Here is a 16,112-nt window from a genome sequence, read left to right as displayed (position 1 = left end):
GTGAAGGAGGTGCACAGGTAAGGAAGGTTTTCAGGCTCTAGATCAAAGTTTTAGAATTAATGTACTGAAATGTTTGAGAAAGATGACTGTTTGCAGATATTGACATTAGTAAGTTGTTTACAGGCAGTAGAACTTCAAGTCAGTTTCGAGGATGAAACTCAATGAAATGTTTAAGCAAATGATCTTAAAGCTATCTTAAAGTTAGAGGATTCCAATATACTGACCATCACACAAATGCATAAAGCTAATTTTGTAATAGTGGAAACAAGTTTTGTGATAAAGTGGAAGAAGTCAAAAGTCAAATTTATTAAACCAAATTTGCATATTTTTGCAATCAGTGTAAACAAAAAGCTAATTTAGCAATAACGTGAGGAGAATTTGCTGAAAGTTGAACAGAATCACTTTAATTTTGGTAGTTCTGACTAATGAGCATGGAGTAATGCTTTAACTGATGTATAGTTGTGTTTCTATAAATAAACTACCTCATACATACTTTTCAAAATTTAATGAATATAAGAACAGCATACAACTTACACATCACACCTTGAATCAGATGAAAAATAAAATGAAGGGCAGAAATGGTCATCAAAATAGCAAATTCATTAACTGATTAGGAAAAATATTTCTGTAATGTTATGGAGTTTCCCAAATGTTTTCACATGGTGATTGAAAAAATAAATAAAAATCTTTGTCATTCTCCAAATTAGATATTGGATCAATCACCCAGAAATGGTAATTGTTATTTTCTTAGCCATCCATTTACAACTAAACTGTGAAATGTCATGTTCAAACGTTCTTTACAATGAAAATGTTATTTTTTTAAAAGGTAAAACTGCATTTAGTAAAAATGCAGCATATGCTTTTTTATGAGATGGTCTCAAAAGAAACCTGCCTGACAGCTACTAGAAATTAAGTCCTCTAAAAACGAAGTAGTTTCCAACTGTGAATAGCAAACAATCTCAAACATTAAACAAATTCCAACCTTAAAAAGCTATACTTGGTTTTAACAGCTTACAAAAGACAGCAAGGTTGCTGTTATTTCCGCTCTGCACCTTTTAACACAAAATATTCAAGGTTTCAGGAGTTCTAGGTGTCTTTTGGTTGATTAGGAAGAGGGATCTTCAATGCTTTAGGTTCTACACCCCAGATTTCATGCGCATATTCAGTGACAGTACGATCACTAGAGAACTTCCCAGAGGAAGCAATGTTTTTTATAACCATTTTGGTCCATTCTATTGGGTTCTGTAAAGAGATTTTATACATAGACATATTAAAATTGCAATATTTGGTTATGCACTTCAAAAGGGGATATATACGTAAGTATGCATTACCAAATCTCCACCCCAATGAGCTGCTCTGCTCATAAATGGCTATGCCCATTACACATGCAGGCTTAATTTGAAAATAAAATAAGATGGGACAGTTGTCTCAATGTTCCTTTCTCAGTTTTCTCCTCATATTTCTAAAGTGTATAAGTAGAACTGTGTGGAATTCATTGCCGTGGATAGCTGTGGAGACCAAGTCAGTGGGTGTATTTGGGGTGGATGTTGGTAGGTTCCATATTAGTAATGGCATCAAAGGTTATGAGGTGAAGGCAGGAGAATGGAGTTGAAAGGGAAAATAAATCAGCCATGATTAATATGGAGCAGACTCTATAGGCTGAATGGCCTAATTTGTTCCAATGCCTTATGGTCTAAGTATGAGAACATCAAAATGCCAAGTGTTGTGGATTTACTTTTTCTTCACCTAGTTAACTGAACTACAGAACAGTAAGTATACACTGAGGGAGAGTTTAGTTAACACCAATAATTACATACTTCTTAACTTCCTTAGTCCAAATGTTTCCTTAAAAAGGGTTGTTCATACAGTCAGCAGGCAAGAATTTTTCAACAAGAAGTAAAATCTTTGATCTAATTAAATACAAACTTGTTAAGACTATTCTTACTATACTTATTGCTTAAATGAGTTGGAAAAGGGGCAAATATATTGACATTGGAGTCATTCAAGATAAATGCACTGTGCTAATGAAAATATTGTCCTAATATGAAAAGTTAAAAAAATAGATCAATGTTCTTTGGAATTTTGAAGAACTAGAGGTGATCCTATTGAAGCATATAAGATCGTGAAAAGGCTGGACACACAAGATGTTACGAAATTTCCACAGGTGGGAGAATCTTGAATGAGGGGATACAGTTATAGAAATAAAGTCTGTTATTTAAAACTAAGGCATTGATGCACCATCAATAACTCTGAGAGGTTGGTTAAGGTAGGCTTTTATTGGCTGGAAGACTATCACACGATATCCTGGTCTGAGGGTCTGTGGCTCCAATCACCTTTATACTGGGGTCTGTGGGAGGAGCCACAGGAGCAGTCAGCTGGGGGGGGGGGCCTGTCCAGACAGGTATATGAGATTCACCACAGGCATGTAGGAACTTCATCCCACAGATGATGATGAATCTTCGAGGGTTTTGTAGGCTAGACCATTGTGAATATTTAAATAAGTATAAATTCTTGAAAGCTTAGGAAATTGAAGCTATTGAGAATTGGCACAGAGAAGGAGATAAGGTCTTGGGCAGATTAGCCATGATCATATCAAAGGGTGGGGTAGGATTGAGGGGTCAAGTAACCTACTCTTGCTCCTTTTTAAAATGTTTTTACACACAAAATCCACTCAACAGTGGATGCTACCAAACTGGCAATTGTAGCATTATTGATTCGTAATGAGTGAACATTACTCCCTTGCTATATTGGGAGCTTGTGTCTCCATTCTCAACTGAGAAACAAATACGAATTTCAAACCCCACATCCTGTCTTCCCTATCTGGTATAACCACTTAATATATTCCTTTATGACTTGCAACCTGGAAATTTTTCTCTTATCTGGTACTTTGATAAAGATTGAAAACATAGACTGGAACAGAAGGCTAAAAAGTTAAGCCTTACAAAAAAATAAAGACTCAAGAGTAAAATAATCTAACCTGATATAACTGGTTAACTTTCTCCTGAGTTTCCACGTATGACTGAAAATCAGCAAACACTTTGAACCTAGATGTAAAAGAGTAATTAAAGAGTGTTTATTTATCCATATAAGGATAATTATTAATGAATTAGATTGTGAACTAGCTACAATTGTACAGCAATAACTACACTGTACTTGTAACAAATTGAGGTTGATTTTCCATTTACTATTGCTGACCATATACTGTACTGTCTTTTGAAAAGAGGGGAATGTTTTAGCAACATTCTTGGATTCAGTTTGCATAATATCAATATTGATATCAATGACATTAATATAATTACATTGATAGTGTCATTGCATGGATGCTGAGTGACAGATGTAGATACGTGCACGTTTAAGGTTATTTAATATTGGCAGAAATTATGATTGAATATATATGACAGATCAATTATTGAGACATGAAATTTGATGATTATTCTTTGACATTAATCACCATGTGCACCTCATCTGTGTTGTTTGTGATGTCAATTCTTCAAAGCTTAAAGCCTTCCATCTCCTGCCCAAGTGGCAGTGGGAGGAAGTTAAGTAATCTAAGTTTGGCTTTGGTTAGCGTTGGTTAGTTTCAGCTGGAGTTAGCCATGTATGAAACTGGACCCTATGGATAATACCTAAGGCATTATCAGAATTTGAATCATGATGATGTCATTAAAGCAGAAATGTTGTGTACATCCTGCACCAGGTAAAAAGGTAGTCAATGATTTTTAAGGTTTCAGTAATTACCTATCATGGTGAAACAGCATAGTCAGAATATCTTTGAAAAGATCAGGCTGATTCGGAGAAAAATATCCACCCGCAATCTGATCGATCACCTGCTTCAATTCTGGAATCTTTTCATAAAACTCTGTGGCATTATATCTGTAAAATTATCAACATAAATTAGGAACATGTGTTCTTGGTAGACATGTGGCAGTAAGGACCAAATATGCTAGACTACTGAAATAATAATCTGAAAAACAGCAGAAATATTAGATTTTTTATGATACCTGATTTTAAGTATATATATTTTTATTTTTCAGCATCAGACTTCCTAGTACTATGTATTTATCAGAATTCTATCACCATAACTAGGAAGGGTTAACAGCAAAATTGGGAGGGAGCTGGGGAAATGAGGCTACAAGGTGAGCCTGGTAAAAAGTGCAGTTAACACAACAAACAAGGCTACTTGTTATTTCCAACTTTAACTTTCCAAAGGGGTACAATAAAATCTACAGCTGCCATAAAATTGCAGTATGTCTAAGCTACTGTCTACAAATTCTGTTTCCAACCTACTTGTGATCTGATTAAGCATTTATTTTTCCATCTTTTAATAGGAGAAAGGTCATGTAGAGGCATATGAGCAAATCAGGAGGCTGAAAGATACTGTATTAAAATGAGTTTTCTGGACTTAATATAAGGAATCATTGGATAGGGAATAAAGACAAATCATGGAGAATGAAGACACACTATAAATCTGAAATGCGCAGCCTGGAAGAAACATGTGGAGCAAAAAGTTACAACCACATCCTTTGCCATTTTCTCTCTCCTATCTATTGCTTAAGCACCCTATTACAGTGGATAAATTTGAACTAAACCTTTAAAATTAACCTACAAGAGAGAATTATTTATACAGATGATTCCATTTTTTGACTTTGCTTTGTGTATGTGTGTATGTATATATATATACACACACACACACACACACACACACACACACACACACACACACACACACACACACACACACACACTATACTCCCTTTTCCATCTCATTTCCTGAATCCACATATCGTAATGAGTAATGGAAAGTGTATGTAGACTGTGAGGCCTGATGCAATCTCACCAGATTGTTACCATAATATTCACTTTAGATTGGATATTATGCACAAAATGATAAAACATTGGCTCTGTTTTCTCTTTATTTTGGCATTGGACTACATTAAATTGGACTAATTTTGTGTCAACGATATACTCGGCCTAAGTACAGAAATGGATGGAATCCCGGGCACCACCATGCAGCTGATTATTTATGTAACAGATTTTCCCCCAAGCCATCGGACTACCAACCTATTGACCTCTGCTGTGCCTATTGTCTTGTTTATTATTTATTGTAATGCCTGCACTGTTCTGTGTACTTTATGCAGTCTAGACTGCAGTCTGTAGTCTAGTGTAGTTTTTGTGTTGGTTTACATAGTTCAGTGTAGTTTTTATATTGTTCATGTGGCACCATGGTCCTGAAAAAAGTTGTCTTGTTTTTACTGTGTACTGTACCAGCAGTTAAGGTCGAAACGATAATAAAAAGCAACTTGACTTGATTACCTGACCTGTTGACATTTCTCATAGCTCTGCAATTTGCAACCTTTTTTAGCTCATCATTTAAAATTTTTTTTACCCCAAATCTCAGTATCTTTTTGTGGCACCAATTAACAGTAAAGAGAGGGCATATAATAGAGCAAAAATTAATGGGAAGTTAGAGGATTGGAAAGCTTTTAAAAATCAACAGAAGGCAACTAAAAAAGTACTTAAGAGGGTAAGGATGGAATATGAAAGTAAGCGAGCCAATAATATTAAGAGAAAACCCAAAGTTACTTCAGATTCATAGTGTAAAGAAAGGAGAGAGTGGATGTCGGACCACTGGAGAGGTGGTAATGGGGGACAGCGAAATGCCAGATGAACTGAATAAGGATTTTGTATCAGTTTTTACTGTGGAAGGCACTAGCAATATGGTGGAAGTTCCAGGTGTCAAGGGGCATGAAGTGTGTGAAACTACCATAACTAGAGAGAAGGTTCTTGGGAAACTGAAAGGTTTGAAGGTAGATAAATCACTTGGACCAGATGGTGTACACCCCAGAGTTCCGAAACTTGTGGCTGAACAGATTATGGAGACATTAGTAATGATCTTTCAATAATCACTAGATTCTGGATTGGTTTTGCAAGACTGGAAAATTGCAACTATCACTCCACCCTTCAAGAAGGGAGGGAGGCAGAAGAAAGGAAACTATAGGCCAGTTAGTCTGCCCTCAGTGGCTGGGAAGATGTTGGAGTTGATAACAAAGGATGAAGTCTCAGGGTACTTGGAGGCATATGATAAAATAGGCTGTAGTCAGCATGGTTTCCTTGAGGGAAAATCGTGTCTGAAGAAGTAAAAGCAGGATAGACAAAGGAGAATTGGTTGATGTTGTGTACTTGGATTTTCAGTAGAGCTTTTCACAAGATGACACACATGAGGCTGCTTAATAAACTATGAGCCCCTAGTATCACAGGAAATATTCTAGCATGGATAAAGCAGTGGCTGATTGGCAAGAGGCAAAGAGTGGGAATAAAGGGAGACTTCTCTGGCTGGTTGCCACTGACTAGTGGTGTTCCACAGTCTGTGTTGGTACCAGTTCTTTTTATGTTATATAGCAATGGTTTGGATGATGGAATTGATGGCTTTGCAAAGATTGTAGACAAGATGAAGACTGGTGGAGGGGCAGGTAGTTTTGTGGAAGTAGAGAGGCTACAGAAAGACGTAGACAGGTTAGGAGAATGGGCAATGAAATGGCAGATGGAATACTGTATCGAGAAGTGTACGGTCATGTACTTTGGTAGAAGAAATGAAAGGGTAGACTATTTTCTAAATGAAGAAAAAATACAAAAAACTGAGGTGCAAAGAGACTTGGGAAGCCTTGTGCAGGATTCCCTAAAGGTTAATTTGCAGGTTGAGTCTATGGTGAGGAAGGCTAGTGCAATGTTAGCACTCATTTCAAGAGGAATAAAATATAAAAATAAGGATGTAATGTTGAGACTTTATAACGCACTGGTGAGGCCTCACTTGGGAGTATCGTGAGCAGGTTTGGACTGCTTATCTTAGAAAGGATGTGCTGAAATCTGGAGGGTTCAAAGGGGGTTCCAAAAAGTGATTCCCGGATTGTAATATGAAGAGCGTTTGATGGCTGTAGGCCTGTATTCACTAGAGTTTAGAGGAATGAGGGGTGACCGCAATGAAACCTATGGAATGGCCATGATAGAGTAGATGTAGAGAGGATGTTTCCTATTATGGGAGAATCTAAGACCAGAGAATACAGGCTTAGAATAGAGAGGTGTCCTTTAAGAATGGAGGAATTTTTTTAGCCAGAGAGTGGTGAATCTGTGGAATTCTTTGCCAATGCAGCTGTGGAGACCAAGTCTTCAAGTATATTTAAGGCAAAGGCTGATAGATTCTTGATTGGTCAGGGTACGAAGGGATACGGGGAGAAAGTAGGAGAATGGGGCTGAGAGGACAATTGGATCACCCATGATGAAATGGCAGAGCAGACTCAATGGGCCAAATGACCTATTTCTACTCCTGTATCTTATTTGACCGAAAATCTGGACCTATAACTGTCCTAGTAATCCACTGACAGGACGATTTCTGCAACTTATTCTTGCAGTAATTTTGGTCTCACTACTTCTTTGTCTTTATGGTCTAAACTGCCCCTTCACCAACTCCCCTGCTTCTACCTTCTCTGTAATTTGATAGTAACTTGCTTGTCTTTATTCCCCCATTTGAACAATGGGTCTACAACTTGAAATACTAATTCTATTTTCCTCTCCAGATGCTGCCTGACATGTTGAGTATTTCCAGCAGCTTGTTTTTTTTTTTCATTTTGTGTCGCAATTAATACTTGTAAAACACAAAGCTGATGGGTATGTGTAGTCATTAAAATGATGCCTAGTAGGATTATTACTAGCTGATGATGAATAAACAATAACAATGTCAATTTTAGTTAATGGGCTATCAGTCACGTAATTTGTAATGTGGGCTTTATAAACCAGGTTTGAAATGTTAAAAGATTAGTGATTATTTAACTACAGCAAAGGATACTACCATATACATTCACTATTTCACTTGTTTGCAGAGTTATTCATTGTAATAGAATCCAAACAATTTTTCATTCACTACAAATGAAACATGTTAACTCTCACGATTGTTACTGAAAACATACCCCTTCCTATCCAGTTCCTGTACTTCGTGAATCCTCATGCCAAAAATGAACAAATTGTTTTCACCAGCCTCCTCTGCCATTTCCACATTTGCTCCATCCATAGTGCCAATAGTCAAGGCACCATTCAACATGAACTTCATATTCCCTGTGCCAGAAGCCTCTGTGCCAGCTGTTGAGATTTGCTGTGACAGGTCAGTTGCTGGGATGACTGCAAATAAGTCAAATGAAATTGATTTAATGCTAAGGAGGATCAACTTCATTCACCATATACTTATTAAGAATTTATTAAGAATTTGCTGTGGTGTGTTACTTCAACAAGCAACAAAAACATACTCAATTACAAAAAATAAAGAATTATATAAAACTAAGGCTAGAGGTTAAAGCATGGATATGGAATAAAACATGTGTAAATTTCGAGGGATTGATACAGGGGTGGAGCAAAATGATGATGGTGTTAAACGGCGACTCCTTTGCTTGCATCTTCGGAAACTGCTCTATTTCTATTTTTGATATCTCTTTTTTTCCTTTTAAAGGTTTTTTTGAAGACCCTGACCTGGAGTTACACTTTGACTTTGGTTCTTTGTGAGAATGGTACCCGCTCTCAGGGCCTCACGACCGGCCACTTTTTGATATCCCAAAGCCGCGGCCTGGAAGACTAGCGTGCCTTCAGGGTGCCAGATTTTCGTGGCTCTGGAGACGGGCTGATTCAAGGCCGGTGCCCATGACTGAGGCATCGTGGGAGACCACAGAACATTGGGTTAGCTGCCGTGGGCTGTATGTCCAGAGACCTGAGTATTTTTGGGGCTGACTCTCTGGGTGCAGAACTGGGAAAATGTGATGTAACAGACTTTTAACATTATAAATCAGCGAGTTGTTCGTTATGTCTCCCCTCTTGCTGTGAAACAGGGACACCTCCTTCTCCCTCAATTGGGAGAGAGGGAGCCTGTGATATGTCTAATTACTGGGTGAACAAGTAGTCTGGGGTACTGCAAGTCTGTCTTTATAGATTATTTGCTTCATGCTTGAGTGCTCGGTGGGGGGGGGGGGGTCACTGTCTTGCTGCTGCTTGTGCATGGGACAGGGAGAGGGGGGTCTTTGGGGGTCTAACGTTTTAGTTTCATTCATTCTTTGGGGCACTCCTGTTTTCATGGATGTTTACAAAGAAAAGAATTTCAGGATGTGTATTGTATACATTTATCTGACATCAAATGTACCTATTGAAACCTAAATACCAGCATGTGTTTACAATGTGAACAGCATTATAAAAAGCGACTTCAAGTTTACGGTACAGTGATGAGGGTAACAGATAGAAGGAATGGGAGGGAATGAACTAGATTGGCTTATTAGATTAACTGGTGGGGGAAGAAAGTTTTTAAGATGGAGTGAAGTTTTTGTTTTAATAGCTCTTGGTGTTTTCCAGAAGGGAGCTTTTGGTAAAGGTAGTCTGCTGGGGGGGTAGGGGGGGGGGGTAGTGTCTGCAATTTTTTCTGCCTGCTCCTTTGTCCTGGACAGATACCAGTCCTACAATTATGATAATCTGCAGCCAATGGCCTTTTCTGCTGACCTGGCAGTTCACTGTAGTTTTTTAATATTGTGAGAAGATGCTTCACCAAAACAGTCAGTAATGGCTGATGCGAGGATGCTTTCTTTGATGGCAGTGTAGAATTGCACCAGCATGCTCTACATAAGATGTACTTCTTGCAGCAGTTGGATAGCTCTCCTGTTAATGAAGGAAATTCTCTCATGAAGGATGGTTCTCCCATAACAACTTGCAAAATAATGAGGCTCAGGAATCTGAATATTGAAATGGTGCTAACTGTAAAGTTGTTGACCAACAGCTGGAGAGGAAACACATTTTTCCTGAAGTCAACATGCAACTCCTTGATTTCAAAGGTGTTCAGTTCCACATTGTTGTGATTGCACCAGGACAACTACCTTGGGGTCTTGGCCCAAAACATTGACTGCTTGTTTCCACGGATGCTGCCCGACCTGCTGAGTTCCTCCAGCTTGTTGTACGTGTTGCAGCTACCTTGTTTACTTTCTGGTGGTATTTTGATTTGTCACCTGTGGTGATTAATCTGATTACAGTGGTGTTGTCTGCAAACTTTATCAGTTTAACTGATAGATCACTGGAGATTCCGTCATTGATGGAAGAGAAAATAGGAGAGGGGGGAGAACACATCCCTATGCTGAGAGCTGACTGAGTGAGATGTGCAGATGCGCTTGTCCAGTCTTGCATACTGTCAGAGGGAAAGATTGTAAACCACCTGCAGATGGGACCTGGTACATTAAGTTGGAGAGTTTCTCTTGCAGAAGCTTAAGGACAGTATTGAAGGCTGAACTGAAATTAACAAAGAGAATCCTGACATGCGTACAGGGGAGGGGGGAGGCAAACTGCTGTAGTATGAAGTCCAGCCCAATGTTAACATCAGCATCTACAGATCTGCTGTATACAAACTAAAATACACAGTGAAAGGAACTCAAATGTTATCAGAACTAAAGGAAATAATGACTTAGAAATTTAAAAGAGCACACCTCTGTTTCTGGCTCTTTGTGGACATCTAAACCTCATACAGTTTGTGAGATGGAATGAATCTCTGTAAGCTCTTTTAGAACAAATACACTCAATGGTGAATTTATTAGGTACCTCCTGTTGTAACACGTGGCTAATGGAGTTGCTGTCGATTTTTTGTCAGTTTGAACCAGTCTGGCCATTCTCCTCTGACCTCATTCACAAGGCATTTTTGTCCATAGAACTGCTCACCATTTGTTTTTTTTTTGCACCAATCTCTTTAAACTCTAGAGACCATTGTGCTTGACAATTCCTGGTGATCAGCAGATTCTGATATACTGAAACCACCCTATCTGGCATCAATAATTATTAAGCGGTCAAAGTCAGTAAGATCAGATTCCTTCCCCATTAGGATGTTTGTTCTGAACAACTGAACCTTTTGAGCATGTCTGAATGCCCTTGAGCATTGAGTTGCTGTCACATGATTGGCTGATTAAATATTTGCATTAACAAGCAGATATATCTGATAAAGTGGCCACCGAGTATAAACAGACAATTTTCTAGGCTTTCCTGGCAAAGTGAATGTCTGTTCTTCTAACCTGCTATTTCTTCTAAAACAGTTTACAGATATTCCATCTCATGATGTGTGTGAAGCTTAGAAGCTTCCTATGCCATTTGAATCATGATAATCCGAGCATGCATTGACAATTTCCTTGAGTCAAAGACTGTACAGTCATATCAGAAGAAGCTTGATGCTTTGATCAGAGTAGATGATACAAGTTCAAAAGGGCACCTCTTTGGATGTAAGCAGTAAAACTTCTGAATCATGTAGTAAATTTAAAAATAGATGCCAAACATTATTACAGACCTCTTTGTGATCCTCAATTTTTATGTGTAGATACTGTACCTTGAAATAGTTAGATACTTTAAAGTGGCAGTAAATTGAGATGGAGAAATCATAAAAGAATTACTTTAATCTTTTTTATCACTTATTGAAGTTGACACTGAGATGCATGTACAGTATATTTAAGAACAGTTACATGCCAAGTTTTAGTGAATACCTTTACAGTGCATGCAAATATATGCTACATAGTTAAAGAATGCTAGCCTAGGAAGATGTGCCTTCAATATTTCATTAGGATCATTGTGGGAAGGATTAATATTTATCCATGGCATTATTAACTTTATTCATAAAATTAACAATTCAAAGATTTCTGTAGGTCAAAACATCCTGACTAGCTTGAATGCTTCATTGATTTTAAAGAGCACAATTAATCAAAATACACTCACTAAAACACTGATCATCTGGCACACTTAGAACATTAGTGGTGTCAAATTTGCAGATTATAATACTGCGTAACCAGTTTAAATGAGTGCAAAAGCTATGGTGCTGAAAAGTGAAAATCGAAGATGGGAACTAGTGTTTTGGTGAGTTAACCGAGTATGCTAAACCAGGACTCCAGTGAGTGGCAGTAAAGCATGACAAGTGTTAACTGGTCAGAAATGTAACTTTTCTGACATTGTTAAATGATCATATTTATTTTGGTCACTAAACTGACCAGGTAGTAGGAATTTTCAGTTTTGCTCATCCTGGTATACTCTTGTTGGATTCTGATGCTTTTAGTATAAGGATTTTCGGAAGTCAGGAAAGAGGTACAAAACATTTGAGTTATTGAGTGTTAGTAGAACAAAGAGTTGAAAAAAAGAACATGATAGAGACCTCCTAATTAAAGGGGAGAGACAAACCTTGAAGCAGAAGTTTTATACTACAAAGATAAAAGTCAACCAATGAGAACGGCCCTATTCAAAAATGCAGCACCACAGAAGCTTCCAGAACTTTCTAGGATCATACTAATGTAACCATCAGGAGATACACTGAACAACTGCATATACTGTACATACTGTGACCATTAAGAAGCATACTACACAGTTACATGTATATAAAATACAAGCAGGCAATTAAGGTGAAGCTGCAAAGAACCATCTACTCCTACAAAATTCTCCCTTGATTCTAAATCACGTATTTATTATTATTCCCTCTGAAAATTCAAAGGTAGAAAAACTTGAATCTATGTTATGCATAAAATAATCAAAAAGAAATATCAAAGGGTATATATTCTTTGCATTCATAAAATTATATCATTGTTAGATACAATAGTAAGCACACTTGCACGAGTTTGAACTTCTATTAATGATCACCCTTAAACTTCTTTTTCTTCTTCATGTGCCTTGCACGTTACATGCTTGGGTGATCATGGTTCTCCACATCGAGCAATTCCTCGCAGGGTCAGTGATACCTTGCACATCTGCTAGTTCTTTCAGTGTCCATATATTTTCTTCTTTGCCTTCCTCTTCCATGTTTCCCAGGCATACGGCCTTGTAATGTAAGGCATTCTATTTCTCCTTTTCTGATGACGTGGCCCAGGAACTTAAGTTTCTTCTCATTTAATGTTCTCATTAAAGATATTTTTGTATGGGCATGTTGGAGTACTGTCTCATTAGTTACCCTATCTCTATATATTTTCAGCATTCTTCTAAGAAACCACATTACTGTTGCTTCTAAGTTTCTTTGGAGTTCTGGTGTTATAGTCCCTGTTTCGGAAGCATACAGTAAGGTTGACCAGATGCAACATTTTAGTCGTCTAAGCCTTGTTGTCATAGAAATGTGTCTGCTGGTAAAAATGGGTTTCAATTTTTGGAAGTTGGTTTTGGCAATGGCAATCCTTCTTTTTATTTCTACTTTACTTCTAGCATCTTGTGATATAAAGCTACCAAGGTAATTAAAGCTGGTCTTTTGTTCAATCTCTTGGTTACCAATGTACAATTAGCAGGTGGGAGTATCCTGCTGTTTTGATATTACCATGCATTTGGTTTTTTTACAGTTGATGGTTAGACCAAAATTTGTACTCGTTTGTACTACTTTGTCTAGGAGGATTTGTAGATCTTCTTCAGCAATTGTTATTAGGGTTGTATCGTCTGCATATCTTATATTGTTGATGTTAACACCTCCAATTTTTATCCCATCTAGATCTTCTATTTCTCTGAGAATCATTTCACTATAGATATTAAATAATTCCAGTGAAGCAATGCATCTCTGTCTCACTCCTCTTTGAATTTTAGTCCAACTGTTTATATTATCATCAATTTTTACCGTCCCCATTTGATTCCAATATAAATTTTGAAGCAGTTGTTGGTCCCTTCCACCAATGTTTAGCTTAGTGAGAATTTGAAATAATTTTTCATGTTGCACTTTGCTGAATGCTTTAGTGAAATCAATAAAACTTAAAAGACATCATTTTGATATTCAATTGCCCTTTCTGAAAGCATTCGTAGTATGAAAATTGCATTCCTAGTTCCACTACCCTCAAATTAATAAAGGTAAATTATGATAAGGCATATCAGGACAAATAATATGACTAGTAGCATTGAGTAACCCCAGCTTCAAGGACTTAATCCAATCAAAGAAATTCCATCTATCAAATTGATGTATTTTAGCTGCTTCTTTATGGATAAGATCAGCCAAATCAGTTGTCTTCAGAATTGTCAGGCATTGTATGCAAGTACAACATTCCTTGCCTGGAACTGCATGTGTTCTCTCCTTAACTGTAAAAAAGATTTAATTCCATGTGATTTTCAAGAACCATCTTGTGCATGACAACCATTTCTGTTGTTACTTTTCCTAAGGCATCAACAGTGTCATTGCTTACTCTTTCTAAAGCTACAGCAACATTTTAATCTCTCTTGTACTCCATGCAACAGCACAACATGGGAATAAAATGTATGCAAAATGACCTCTTTCTGAAATGTCTTGTTTACTTCTAGTCTCAGGAGGTAGTAAGGTAAGGTCGGTGGGGTGTGTGTGTGTGTGTGTGTGTGTGTGTGTGTGTGTGTGTGTAAGTGTAACAGAGAAAACATACACCAGATAATAAGATTCTAACCAATTATGTGTCAGAAAGGTATAGGCCCTATTCTGCACATTAAATACATATTATTCTATGAACTTAGACCATTTTTTATTACTAGACAGGAGCTTTGTTTAATTGTAATATTTTTCTAATGGGTATCGCCAATGAAAATTCCAATGAAAATTTTGGACAATGTAAAGTGTAACTGTATGAAATATGCCCTATTGGTATGATATCTTCTGAGCTGTAGCAAAAGGGAGCTTTTATAGTGAACACATGAAAAGGCTTAGGCTTTTTCATTGAACTTTAGAAGCTGATACAGAGATATTCCAGGATAAGACATGAATAGGGTCAGTTATGATATGATTCCCTAAATCATGCTGATTATATTTACATAAATGATTCAATTTAATATGGTATGTGGGGGGGGCGTATTGTATATTTATATCTCCCCTGAGAATAATGAACTATTAGCATATTGTCACCATTGCCATTGCTGGATTGTTTAATAAACAGGGCACAAGTTTGTTCCGGATCTGCTGGAATGCCTAATGGTATTTTGAATTCTGTGGTATAATAGCATTGTAAGTTCATGTGATACTCGCAAGTATACATTATGAGACATTTCAACTGGCACATTGTGAGTAGGGAAAATTGGCAAAAATATAACAACAAATAATATTGGAATCAACTTCATAATGTCCAGTAATTGTTGACATTGTTTGAGTCTTCTGGCTGGTTAGTGATATGCTCACTGTAGCCCACCAGCGCAGGCACTGGGTCAAGAGGTTACCACACTAGCATGTTACCCATACATTTATTATACTCATTGGATACCACTTTAGCTCAGTTGCAGTGGCTGGCATTCATCCACTTCTACTTTCTATTTTCACTGCTGAGTTGGTAATTAACAGTACTTGATTGAGCTCCCAATGGTTCCTGATGTGGCTTCTTAATCAGGACCCACTCACCAGGAATCAGGGTGTGTCTCTCCAAGCAGCAGAAACCTGCTGAGAAGCAGACTGGATAGCTTGAGTTAATTTCACTTAGTAGCTAACTAAGTTGTTCCTTGATGTGTATGTCAGCCCCTCTGAGACAGAGGGCTCCAAGCAGCAACACAGGACATCCTGTTATCACTTTGAATGGACTTCATTTGGTTTTCTTGTTTTAAATTGTTCTGATGCTACATAAGACCATAGGAAGAGTTGTAGGTCATGGTATACCTTTATCTGATACTTAGTCTCTGTTTGATGGTTCCATTCATTTGTTTGACTTGTTCTGATGACGCCTGGTGATGTGGACTATGAAAACACCATTCAGTGTTCTTTAGTCAACATGATTCCTGACCAAACACTCCCAGTGAAATGGGTTCTTTGTCTGATTCAATATGACATGGCGATCTCAATACAGTCCTTGATCAGAGTTTTTGTTGTATGTATGTGGCAATGGCTCTCCTCGTTGGAATAGCTTCCACCAATCTTGAAAACTTGTCCACTAACACTCACAGCCTTGACACTTCTGCAAATAAATATAGTCCACTTGTAAATGTAAAAATGGACCAGGTGGGGTAGAAGCACTAAAATGTGGTAACTTTTCTGCTGCTATGTATTTGTTTTCTGACATGTTATGCATCTCTCAAACATTTGTTGACCTTGTGCCGTGATCTTTGGATTCCGCCACCACCACCGGGAGAATCTGTCAAACATTTTTTGCACATCAATATGTCCTAAGAAG

The 16,112-nt window shown here is 37.6% G+C and overlaps 1 protein-coding gene across 1 annotated transcript in view; it reads right to left on the bottom strand.

Annotated features, from left to right (window-relative positions):
- Nucleotides 1-1,086: 1,086 nt before the first annotated feature.
- Nucleotides 1,087-16,112, bottom strand: part of pygl (phosphorylase, glycogen, liver) — a 115,761-nt gene continuing 100,735 nt past the window's right edge. Inside the window, exons 17-20 of the mRNA XM_059987897.1 lie at nucleotides 7,962-8,169; nucleotides 3,739-3,873; nucleotides 2,978-3,044; nucleotides 1,087-1,242 (exon numbers count right to left, since the gene is read on the bottom strand). Of these exons, the coding sequence (XP_059843880.1) occupies nucleotides 1,087-1,242; nucleotides 2,978-3,044; nucleotides 3,739-3,873; nucleotides 7,962-8,169 (566 nt within the window). The remainder of the gene's footprint in view (nucleotides 1,243-2,977; nucleotides 3,045-3,738; nucleotides 3,874-7,961; nucleotides 8,170-16,112) is intronic.

The sequence above is a fragment of the Hypanus sabinus genome, chromosome 2 (genome assembly GCF_030144855.1).
Source record: "Hypanus sabinus isolate sHypSab1 chromosome 2, sHypSab1.hap1, whole genome shotgun sequence".
Lineage (NCBI taxonomy): Eukaryota > Metazoa > Chordata > Chondrichthyes > Myliobatiformes > Dasyatidae > Hypanus > Hypanus sabinus.
The sequence above is the reverse complement of the archived record's forward strand: the minus strand, read 5'-3'. Positions and strand labels throughout refer to the sequence as shown.